Source organism: Nipponia nippon, unplaced genomic scaffold, assembly GCF_047370975.1.
Source record: "Nipponia nippon isolate SJK-2023a ecotype South Korea unplaced genomic scaffold, ASM4737097v1 scaffold_4, whole genome shotgun sequence".
In the NCBI taxonomy this organism is placed as follows: Eukaryota; Metazoa; Chordata; class Aves; order Pelecaniformes; family Threskiornithidae; genus Nipponia; species Nipponia nippon.
The window spans coordinates 68,734,167-68,747,154 of NW_028262358.1; the positions used below are offsets into that span (position 1 = coordinate 68,734,167).

The 12,988-nt window shown below is 36.8% G+C and overlaps 1 protein-coding gene across 1 annotated transcript in view; it reads right to left on the reverse strand.

Annotated features, from left to right (window-relative positions):
• The window catches only part of NKAIN2 (sodium/potassium transporting ATPase interacting 2), a 549,497-nt gene that overhangs the window by 257,592 nt on the left and 278,917 nt on the right, over nt 1–12,988 (reverse strand). The window contains exon 3 of the mRNA XM_087776902.1: nt 2,711–2,791. Coding sequence (XP_087633028.1) covers nt 2,711–2,791 — 81 coding nt within the window. The remainder of the gene's footprint in view (nt 1–2,710; nt 2,792–12,988) is intronic.

Consider the following 12,988-nt stretch of genomic DNA (forward strand, 5'->3'; position numbering starts at 1 on the left):
GTTCACTAATAATCCTTGAGCCTCCTGAGTCTCTTCAGAGATGATTACCTCATTGTTCTAAAAATTTCTGAGTCTTTGCAGGCCTTTTTCAGTGTAATAAGGAAAAGCTGTAAAAATGTCATGACCTCCGCCCCCACAACTAAAATAAAAAAGGATGAAGGTAGCAAACCTTTTGTAATAAGGTATATTAACAATTGAAATATGTCTTGTCCATTGTATCAGCAAGTGATGATGGAAAAATTGATGTACATACACACAGAATAAAAGCTGTTCTCAAAACTTTAAAAAAAAGCCTTTCTATTATTTTATTTGGTAGAAAGCTATAAATTGTATATATAAAAATAAACTATACCCAGCTGAACTATTATTACGCTGTAATTTTAACCTATCAATTCCTAAAGCCATGCTGTGCAGGATCCTCTCTCATGGTTTACAACCCCAGAGGCATCCCTCTGGTACTTACCTAAAGGTTATTTTTTATTCTCTGTTTAGAACTGATTCAGACCCAGAGCTTTTTTCAAGGTTCTACGTGCCATTCCAAACACAAAAAAATACACAGGAGAATCATTACAGATTCGAAGTTGCAGTTATTCCCAGGTGAAAATATAAATAATAAAGAAGATTCAGTGCAAGATGTATGAATGTGACTGAGAGACATAAAACTTAAAATGATCCATTTTGTAAGATACCTACATCTGTAAAACAGTTGGAGCCTCTAGAGGATCTAGAACAGGAGGATAAGTTTTATCCATCCAAACAGTTGGGTATCTTTCCATTAGACATATATTTCTAGGCCCTAGATCTTGCAGAAGATTTGATCATGTGGGGAAGTTTTGAGGTACCATGCACAGCTGAAAGGGACAGGAGAGGAGAGGGATGTCCCTTGTGTGAAGTAGACCTTTTGTAGATAATGAGTCAATCTGTAACTATTTCTTCAATCCATTTTCTAGGGAATTTTCCTTTTCTCCCTCTCTTTACCAACGCTGTTGGTCTGAAAACCAAATGGAATGGAAGGAATATACTCTACTGGGTATTTCAAGGCAGATCATATCACTGTAACAAATAATACCTTTAAAGACCAAATAAAAGTTTTAACTGCAGCTGAAGCCTGAACCATATGGTTGGTTGGGAAACACTCTAGATGACACAGCCCTAGACTTCAGGAAAAATCAGTTCCAGGTTTAGGTACTGGTTTTGGCCCATCTTTATTCCAAGTAGCACTTACTAGTGTTCTTAAGCTGTTTTTTATACCCATTAAAACACAGTGCTCAAACAGCTGCTTCTCCTTTCTCCCTTCTTTCCCACCCCCTTTCACTTCTGCAGACATGATAAGCATCGCAACATTCACAAGTTTAGGAATGCAGGTGGCTGAAACAAGCAGGTGGAAAGAGGGTGGATTGGGTTGAGCATAACTGTACCACAGGTGCCAGGTTTGTTCTATACAGTAGTTCACTTAGCAATACAGAAAGCATTTTAACCAAATAAAAGATAATATATGCAAGTTCTTTTATTTACTGTGTTTTTGCCAAGCTTTTAATGAGATTGGGCATGTCTCAAGGTATAAAACCCAGAAAGTGTAATGTTTTACCTGCAGAAAATTGCTTTACACCCTCAGGAAATGAAATTCTGACCCTTTTGAAGTCTGCATCTTTTGAAGAAACAGAATACATAGGGATGAAATATCCCAGTCTCTAGTATTTTTTGTACTTTGGGGGTGATTTGAGAGAAAATAGAGGTAACGAAGTATCTTTGCCTCATTTATTCTTCCTATAATTGTGTTTAACTCTCTGCATCGTAACACATAAGTAACTCACAAAGGGTCAGGCCTAAACTCCCAGGAACAGCAATTAAATATCTGAGTCAAGAAGAGGGTATGATCTCTTTCATATGTGGGATTCTCCTTGATGGTCAGTTCACACCACTGTGAGCATAACTCAGCATGGACAGCAATATTTAGACTTAGTTGAAGCTTATTACCTTAACAAAATAATTTGTTACCACTGCTAATCTTTTATCCCACAAATTGCCAGCCTTCTGGGAACACCTCAGAAAGTAGGAGTTTTGGTTTGAGATGTTGGTTTGAGCCCATTACCAACTGCCACTTTACATGTTATCACTTACAGTGTCAATAAAACCCTATAAATATGTAATTCTTAGGAAAATATATTTTTCCTATGAATTTTGACTGTGTCTTCAATCATAACATTCCTACCAGAAGCACAAAGTTAAAAAACACTGCTGTAGCCAAATGGCAATCTATTCTGGCACCTCAGTTTACATCTTAATTTAATGACACCTTGTTTTACAATTATTATGCTGTGGTATGAGATCCCTGAAAGGAATCAAGCTAAGTAACAGCTAAATGGTACAAAAAATATTTGTTTACCCTTGAGATGGTAATCTTTTGTATTCATGAAATCTAATTAATATCCCTCATAGAGGTGAAATTTGCATTGGAGAATTACTGAGGGGACAAAAAGAGATAATTTTCTTTTAAAACATATATACCATTAGTGTTGTGAGCATCAGAAGGTGTATGCTCATTACTGTCTAGATTAAAAGTTTCTAACATACCCAGAATACTCCAAATTTCCATCTTACTACCCTTGTTCTAATAACACTAAGAGAATGAGTAAAACAGAACACAGCCTTTTGACTGGGGCATGTTAACACAGTGCTGATGGTATAAATGTATCCAATGGTAAATTACCTTTGAAAGGTCCCCAGCCTCCAAATAGAAGCAGATAACAAACACGTTCCATGTAACCCAAAGGACCAGCCAGACAGCATACTGCAGGGAGGAAGAAAGAAACAGTGCATTAATAATTTCACTGTCAACTGAGTTAAACTTAGTTCATTAGACCATTAGTTCAATTCAAGACAAAACCAGACTATAAATATTGTGCATAGAAATAAAAATGTTACATATAAAAGAGAATCAAGAACAAATTCTTCCCTTTCACAGACACAATGTAGTGACCTAGTGAATATGCACCAGAAAATCTGCATCTGATAAAACAGTTGATAGAGCTGACATTTGAATTTGAGACTAATCTGGATCTCTTATTATTGTTCAAATGGGAAATATTGCAATATCAAGAGAGGCATGTAATATCAATTATATGTGAGAAGTGCAGACCTGTTTATTCAAATGGTTATTCAAATATAACTTACTAAATAACAAAATCTAGCTGAAGTAAGCACTGGATTCTGCAACACTGCAGATTTAGTGTCAAGAAACTAAACCTATATATATATATAGGTTATTTTGCAGTATTTCTACAAAATATGGAGGGATTTGGTCATGAGAGCTGCCTCTATCAATATAGTTTGTGACATTCCAAAGCATGGCTCATAATTATTCAACACCCTCAGGGGCAGACTGTATTTTAAATGGCCAATTTCTTTGGGTTTCTTTTTTTTTGGTTTGGTTTGGTTTTGCTTTACAGTGTATAGGAGAAGTATTCATACTTAAGCAATATCTGTTTATTGGTGGTTGCCAAACTTTTTATTCACATATCTGATGTGAGTAATGGAGTATATGTTTTCTCTCCTTCTGCCCACTACTTTGCTTCTTTTTTGTATTCATAAGACCTTATGTGCTAGGACTGGAAACTACATTTCCCTGCCGTAATGCTGGAAGATCTTGTATAATAAAGTTTGACCTGCTGTTGCTACTCTTATCTAATGCTTGTGCTTGAGAACTTCCCTTGATAAATTATTCCATCATCTAATAAACCTTAGGATCTACAACTGTTTTTCTAATGGCTGTTGTAGCTATCCTCTAGTTGTTCACAATTCAATTCTGCATGTTTGCTAATTTCATTCCACAGACCCATGGCACCACATACGTGTGAAATATGACTGAGACACGACACTATTCCCTACCTGTTATAGCTGAGGGCTATTTCCTCCTTTTATATCACCAATCCATTTCTCTCAAGTATTTACAGACTTACTCTTGTTTTGGTGTCTTTTCTCCAAACTGTGCTGATTAAATTTTGTTAAACTACTTTTCCAAATCAGGAAAATGTTTTCTGCACACCTCTGTATTATATCACCTTCTGAATAAGCAGACAATATTTTAGACTGTACACTATCCATCCCTTATAAAAAATATATGACAAACCATTGTTTGCCATGAATGACAATCTCATTCTCTAAACTCAGTAACAACCTATGTAGGATTCTTCTTGCATTTCTCTTGGAAGTGCTGTTTTGCATCAGATTGTCTACCGTTTGACCTGCCATTTTCTACTTAATCTTCTAGATACTGTGAAAACAATACAATTCTGTCCTTTCTCAGGAGATCTAAAGTGAGACTATATCCAACATGAGTAAAATTTAGGCCTGTGCTGATTTCTTATTTTTATGGATAACCAAATAATTGCCAACCAGCCTGGCTATTAGGTAAACCATGTATAGATTTTAAAGAATTATAATAAATATTGTTTTGATCTAATGGAAGCTAAAACTTTTAAAGGTTTGAATTGCTTTACAGAGAAGTAATTTTAAGTAATTTAAAGCATACAGATTACATATACTTCTTCTGATCCATCGATCTGGTCACTGCTCATAGATTTATTTAAGTCGGGAGGGATCCTCTGGAGGTCACCTGGTCCGATCTCTGCTCAAAGCACGACCAGCATAGATCAAATTGTGCAGGGATTTGTCCAGCTGAGGTCTGAATATCTCCAGGGATGGAGTTTTCATGGCCTCTCTAATGTACATCTACTCTTTGAATGTAGGCTGCTCATAAAACTTTGGAACATAGGAACTTAATTCAGGCGCATGGTCTTAACACATTTTTTTTTAAAAAGACATTAAGACATTAAGTATATTGAGCATTTCATTTTCTTGTAGCTTGCTTATAGTACACTTGACTTCACATGTAACATGGAGCATTGTAACTACCAGAACAAGAGAAGGAAACACTAATTTAGATTCAATAACCTTAATTTGGCATTTTTTTCTAACTTTGCAGCATTTTAACTTGCCGTTTTTTGCCAAATATTTTAATATTTTAATGTTATATACAAGTATACATATATTCTGATGGAGTTAATACAAGTATTCCTTCTGACACACAAAGATAATTGGATTTCTTATAGTGAAAATTCTAAATACTGCATTTAGACTGGTTTCCCAAAGAAATGAGACTTAAGCAGTAAAATCCATGCAATGTTTGTTCCCTTGAAAGAACTTCTGTGCTCCTGAACAATTTTAAGCAAACTGGACAAAAGCCTAGAAGATTCAAAGATTTTTTTTCACAAAAGTTTCAGGAAAATAGGCCTACGAATGGGAAGAGATACTCTATTAAGTCCTCATACAGAGAAAGACTTACAAGATAATCTTTTATCAGTCCACACGAAGGAGAAAAAATGTGGGAGAGAGCCACCAGAAACTAGGTTTCATTAGATTGGCTGTTCATTGCACAACTTGTCACATTGCACGTAAGCAACAGCTCATTAAAAATCTCCCTGCGCACAGCACATCCAGCAGAACACTCCAAGGCACTTTGGAGCTGTTTGTCCCGGAAGGGAGCATTATGCTTACATGAAGAAGTGAAACTTCTCTTTTCCACTGTCTAGTCTATCACCAAAAAACCAACAAATTTATCTGACTTTTAGATACACTATTTTAAAAAGCATCTGCTGTTATTGGACTACGGATAAGGTTTAAAAATGTCTTTAAAACGTATGTTTTAAACTGCTTCCTTTTGAAATGTTATATTAAGTGTTTGCTGCCTGAATTCTGCGGATAAACACTGAGTATAATTATCTTGAAATACAAGGATGCTTCTGCTTCCTACTGCTTCTTATTTCAGATGCTTCAGATCTAGCACATCTCTTATCTCTGGATCACATGCAGTCATAAATGCCTCTTGTTGTCGATGTGTTTCAGCAAATTGTTGCGGAAATTCAGCTCTGAAGGTCTGTAACAATGAACAAATCCTTCTGGTACTCTCTGTTATATGTATCTAATTAGAAAAAAATTTTATAAGAGTTCTTCGAAGGGCTATAGCTGTATTTTTTTCTCACATGTGGGAGTTCAAGACAGCTGCATTGTGTGACAGAAGCCACCACAATGCCACAGCAGTCACATATCAACAAGACAAGAACCTTGATGAACACACACTTGCCCAAGCAGGAGGCATAGCAATGACAACACAGCTTATTATTTTTATGGAAATCCACACTGGAAAGAGGTATAACTGGAAGGCTGAGACTGAAGATTTAAATATTTGCTATTTTGCAAAGTTGTAGCCAATCAATAAAAGTTACTTTTTTTTTTGTAAAATAAATTATATCAATACAGCTCTTATATGGTAGAATACGCTTCCCATTCTTCAAGTAAACATGAATTTATAACCCTCTACAAAGAATTATGAGAAGAATTACCTACTTTATGATTTATTGACACTGTGTTGTTACAGGTTTGAAAATTTGTTATGAATCATCACAAATTAATATAGGATTTCTTTTTTCTTGGGGAATGGGAAACTGAAATGTCAAAACACTTGTAACAGTAAGAAGAATCCATACATCCCTCTTCACACTTCTCTCAAAGTTGTCTAAGTCACATTGTCTCCTTTTTACTAACAGGGAAACTGAAGGTCAAAGAAATTAAATGACTAGACTTTATTCAGCAGCTCAATAGAAAAATGATCACAAAGGCACAAGAACCACAGGTCCAGGTAGCTCACTACTGCCTTTGACATAAATCTGGTCACCAGAACTCACATCTAATACTCTTGTCACTTTGCCTGAAGGAGAAATATGTCACATACCTTTCAAGTATAAATAGTGAGCAACTCTGATAGCTATGAGCATTTTAAATGTAAGCATTTTTTCACAGAACTTTACACGGCATTTCTCTTGCTCCCAGATTCTTTTTGGATATGCGAGTCAATTTCAATCACATTTGACTGTGGGATACAAGGGCTCCAGACCTGCAAGATACTACCTTGTGCAATTCAAAGCCATTGAATTGTTGTTGTGGTTAGTGATTTGCAGCTTATTTTCTCTTTAGAAATGTACACAATTTTAGTTTTATATTCTTCCAAATCTGAAAATATTATGCCTCAAGACCCTTCCATGCTCCATTCAGGAAAAAGAAACTAAATGCATTTCTAAAAAGACAATTACTACATTTCCCATAGTGATTACAAATGTGATTGTTTATGCTACCTGGGCAACAGTACTTGAGTTGTTCAAAGATTACCTTGAGCCCAGCATGTCTGGAAAGGAGCTCTTCTTTCAAATAGCACAGTAACAACTGTCCACAATTATCATAAGCTTTGCTTCTAAAGTTATTTTCCCCTAATTTCCTCTGTCTATGAAGATACATCACTTAGAAATATAATTATCAAACTTATCTTTTCCCCATCAAATCTGATAACAAGCAGAATTCTGAATACTTGGCACCAACATACTATCTAAACTTACTGAAAACATTCAGCTAATCTTTGAGGTGCCTACAGCTCTGCTTACCTCTGAAAAGCCCCTCTGAAATAGAAACAACTATTTGGTGGAGTCAGCTGTTCCTGAACAGCGAAGCCCATGGTTTAGTTGTCATAACTGTCTGTGGTGTTGCCTGTTCAAACCTCTTCAGCACCAAACAGCAAAAGTTCTGCCTCTCTTGTTTCCACTGTCCTGGAACTAGTAAAAGACCTCACCTAGACTCCCCTGGGAGAAGTCCATTTGAAGTGGCAATGAAGTCTACAGCGTGACTTCATGTGGCCACTTAGTAGGCACCATTCTCTAATTTAGTCTGCCCTGCACATTTTGCTGTTTTCGTCCCATTCCCATTGCCTGAGGCTCTTCCCTGAGAGCTGATGAGGGTGTGGGCAGCACAGCATGGTGGAAAGTCCATCTCTAGAAGCCAGCAGGAGCCACACCTCAGCGGGAAGCCTCCAGTGCAGAGCAGGATCAGAAAACACAGCCTGACTCCAAAGAGGAATCAGGAGTTATAGCTTGGGTGGGACTCACCGGGCTTCTATTTTCTTTTGGCTTCTTCTGTTTTGTTTCCATTTTATTGTGTGCCAGAATTATGCTGGGCCTAGAACGCACAGCAGAGATTTATTTTTTTCTGAAGTCATAGCTCCATCTCCTTTTGCCTAAGAGAATCTGGATTTCTATAGAGCGCATTACTGCTGGAGTGGTATCCATCTGCCCACATTTAGATGTCTGCAATGCAGATGTCCTCCTCTGAGTAGTATCTAGATTCCCATTACAGTCAATTGAGAGGAAAAGACACTTCCAGGGCTCGGTTCATTTCTCAGTGTCTGACACAGATCACTCCACCCTTGCTGTTTGGAAAGCTAAACTCTTCCAAGGCAAAATTCCCAGTGTCACAGAGCCCATTAAAAATCTCATACCGGTGACATCAAAAATGAGATTTTAGCACTGCACTATGCAGATATGCACTCCCTTTTTTCCACATAAACAAAAAGAACATAGTAATTTAAACATCACCAGTGTAAAATATCCCCAAGGACTGCTGAAGAGACATCTGAGAACTATTGTCTCTTGTATCCTATGCACACTGATGGTTCATTAATGCTTAAGCTTGAATCATTCATTTGTTCATTTTCTGTTTTTTGGATTCACAGCTCTTTAGGTTTTAGTGGAAAAGACTGGGAGAAGTGCTAACATGGCAGCTGCTTTTGGGTACTGCATCACTTTCATTTGTATTTCAGCTTCTGTTTCAGTGTCCAACTGTACCATCTTAAAATATTACCCTGAACATGAAATGACAAACCTCCATTCCAAGAACGCATGAACAACTCAGAATACATATTGCCCTGTTTATACAGCCTTCATAAGAAAGGTACACAACATTGTCTCAGTGTAGTCACTCTATTCTTAATAAATAATGATTTCTTTTCATATGATGCTATAAGGGTGAATGGCCAAAATGTAAAAGTAAGCACGCAGAAATACATAACTTACATTTTAGCATTGTTCAGTCCATCTACTATGTTACACTAGGGTGTTAATAATATTCTACATCCCCAAATGAAAGTATTCTGTAAGTAAGGAGTTACTTTAAAAACAGTTTTCTTTAAAAATACAATATTTCTGCCATTCTTCTTACAAATGGGGAGCAGAGAAATTTTCTTCTTGTCATCTCAAATTCTTTTCCTCTTGGTTTTTTTTTGGTGGTTTTTTTTTTAGGTTTCTTCTGCATCCATATGTTAAAGCTCATGACCTTTTTAACAAATGTGCATTTTATGTACTAAAGAAAGTACGGTAAAGCAGAAATTATAACAGGACATTTATCTTTTTGACTTAGCAGTAGAAATTTAATTGTTTTGGCTTCACTCATCATTCAATTCCTATATTTCTTTTGATCACATCTTTGTTGTGAAACATTTACCAGCAGGAAGCAACTTCAAATATCTGAATACTCAATTTACTGCAACACAGTACATATCCACCCAGTTGCAGACACACACATATACATGCATATATTCACAGATGGATTGATATTTTTCCTCTTATGTTACTTTCCTAGTTTTTTCATCATTCTTTCTTTTGTTTGTGGAAGAGATTACAAAGTGTCTCAAAATAGAAATGACAAATTAAATATATGTGCCAGGAAAATGATATACAGATAATTGTCACTTAAATAGAGAGCAAAATGCTTTCCTTATATTGGAATTCTAGTAATATCTCTATTTTTCAAGACATAACTTGAGCTGGTCAGGCAATAGGGAACCTTAAAATAGTGCTGTTTAGATCTCTTCTATCCTTCTGCTCCAATTCCAACATGAATCTACCAGGATCTACCTCAAGAGCTACTAGCACTAGAAATCTAAGATCTAAAAACTTGAAATCATGGCTTTGAAATGGCATTATTTTTTGAGCAGTTCTTATCAGCTGTTAAATTCATATTATAGTTGACATAGAAAAATAGAAGGATAGAAATGAAAATGATGTCATTTTGCAGGTCATTTGGTTCTTCAATGTAAGGGCTAGAAATATTTTGAAAGAATTTTTCCAGACCCTGCCTTCTAGACCATTCTTGAGACACTAAGCATTTCAAACCCTGGATTTCCTCAGAGTTCATACATAGCGATCAGTGTAGAAACTGGATTCACAAGAATTCAAGCTGTCTTCTATGGATATTTTTTATTACGAAATCTTGGGGAAAAACTGCAGGAATTGTTGCTGTAAAATGTCACTAACTTGTAGCACCACAGAACATTTACCAATGTATTACCAATGAAAAAGAAACATGAACAAGATCACTGGCTACTATAAACTGCTACTGCTTTATCCAAGGCTTCACTTGAGAGTGACTCTTACTATGGAATGAACCCGCTGTAAAAAAGTCTTCCATATTTAGCACAAAAGTGATAGGTGGAAGAATGGTTTTGTATGTACAAGTCTGCCTCAATTGTTAAGAAATATTTGGAAAAATGATCAAGAATAGATTGCGTAATTTTTTTTTTCTGCAGAATATGTGAATAGCCCCTTAGCAAGAAGTAGCATTGCTCCCTCCCTGCCGTTGCCCAGTCTGGGGACCACCACCATACCGAGAGGCTCCACTGATGGTACCAGTTCTTGAGAGCAGTCCAACAAGCCTCACTGACTGCCCAACCCCTCTGCGGGGTAGCAGTGCTTCTCCATGTGGACTCTGTGCTGTGCTCACCCTGCCACATGCTTGCATTTCACCCAGGGTAAACCAGCCTACCAGCTGAGGACCAATTCTCCAGGTCCTTTTCAGCCTCAGTCAGCCCTAAGAGGAACTTACCTATTCTGCTGAGTGACCAGACCTAGGGGGGAACATTGTCTCTCCCTCCTGCTTGAACTGGACAATGTGCAGCCACGAAGGCAAGGTGTTTTTGTCCAAATAAAATAAACAAGAAATATATTCTTGCTGTAATCTAATGAGAAGGGCTTCTCACTGGAAAGGTGGGAAGCCATAATTTGCTTCAGACATCAGCATATTGGTGGAGCTACACATGTATTGACTGTTTCCTTGGTGTCTCTGGCTTTTTCAGAAATAACCAAAAAGAAAAATCTTGATTATAATTCAGTCATTGAAAAGTTTATTTTAATGGAGTTTTTAGGAGCTGTGCCTATTTAAATTCCCTATTAAAAATACAAATCAGGACACTCAGAATTCTTTCAGTGTTCATTTTTAACAGAATGCAAAAAATAAAATCAATAGATACTGTTGCTAGGAACAGAACTCTACTGACATTTATTTAGATTCTTTTATTGACGCCTCAGTATTTGAGTGCCAACTGCAACTATTTATAAAGGGAATCCATCTCCCTCAGTGAATACATCAAAATTCTTGCTAAAACTAAGCAATTTACAATAAGATCTTTTTGATAAATTGAGAGGTTTGTATTCAGCGTCCCAGATATTGCTTTCTTCCTTCCATTTTCTTTGACTTAACACCTTAACAGTCAAAGCCATGAGGAGCCTGACTATTGAGTTCACAGGGCTTTGAGTTTGGTCCTTGGTGTTCATATTCCAAAGGAGATTTAATTGAAGCTAAAGATATATTCGTCATAGGAAAAATAAGTGAGAACCATCAAGTGCTTTCTTACCTCTCTCTCAACTGCTTTCTAAAGCACAAGTTTTCAAAAATTCCTAAGACCTAGGAGAATTGGTGCTTCAGGGTTGGAGAACAGAGCACACAGACTTTCAAAGTCACTGGCTGGCAGCTCTGTTTTGGGAGGTTGGTGGCTATTTTGAAAGTACCAGTCAACTGCAAAGGTTACTTCCCATTCTTTGGAGATAACATACATAAATTGGATCTGCAGAGTGTTCGCCTTTAGAGGGACTAGCATAGCTGTTCAGAGCCAACCATACTATGGAGCCAGACTGAATTTTGTTTAGGAGGCTAAGACAGCTGGAGTGGATGGAGCCAAACTGCAGAGGCACAAAAACTAGCTGCATGAAACTGTATGGTGAGCACAGGGTTAGATGCAACTTCCTTGTGTAGGGGGTGCCTACCTGTGAGATTGTCACTGTGCCCACAGGAGTGTGACTGATTCACTGGCTAACGAGCCAGAGGGAGAGGAGGGAGGAGGACAAAGAACACACTTCCCCTTCCTTTATTCCCTTCTGGTACATCTGATTGGCAAGACTGCCTGATTTGGCAAGATGAGTATGTTTTAATACAACATGGCATTTTTTCAGTGTTTTTCAATCTTGAATGTATTCAATGAGATAAAAAAGAAATCTGAATCTATAACAATAAAATAAAAGTAGATGCTCAAACATCACTCTTTCTAAAAGAGCATAACATGCAAAATGGACTTCATTTTCTAATTTCTTCAGGGAATTTTAAGACTATGTGTATCTAAAAAACATTCATTTCACACTGAAACCAGACTGCATATATTCAAAGGAAGTACTATTCTAAAAATATCTTCCTCATTTATCAATCAATCAATATTAGACTTTACTGAAATCACCAGAACACATAACACTTTGTTTGTGTATTGGATGAATTATGGCCTCCCTCAGGAAGGTTTATACCTGACTCTGTGTGCACGTTTGGCTCTGTATTATTCAGGAAACAAAGAAAAACCTTCTCTTAGTGTATCTTAGGGAAACTACCTTTTCCTTCACATTCAACTTGCATCAAAAAACATTAGCTAAAAATATTGCATGCAATAGGTTCTTCCAGTTCTGAGAATAAACTGGTGATGTAATCAGGAAATTTTGTGGTCCAGTCCTCTTAATATACATAGACTGGCCAAATTCCCTAAATGTGATACAATCAAAGAATAGCATAATGTTCCTTATTCATGGCTTTGAGTCTCTTTCATTCATGAAGTAACCTCCAAATCCTTCTTTTTTGGTAAAATTACGGTAACTGCATTTCTCTGATTGTATCTGATTTTCTTCCTCTGAAGGTACCTGTTGCTTCTTTCCACTGTATATCTCGAATACCCTAAATAAAGCTTTTGCTCTCCTTCCTCTGGAACTCCAGTTTGCATCTCAGTTTTGGGTGAGAA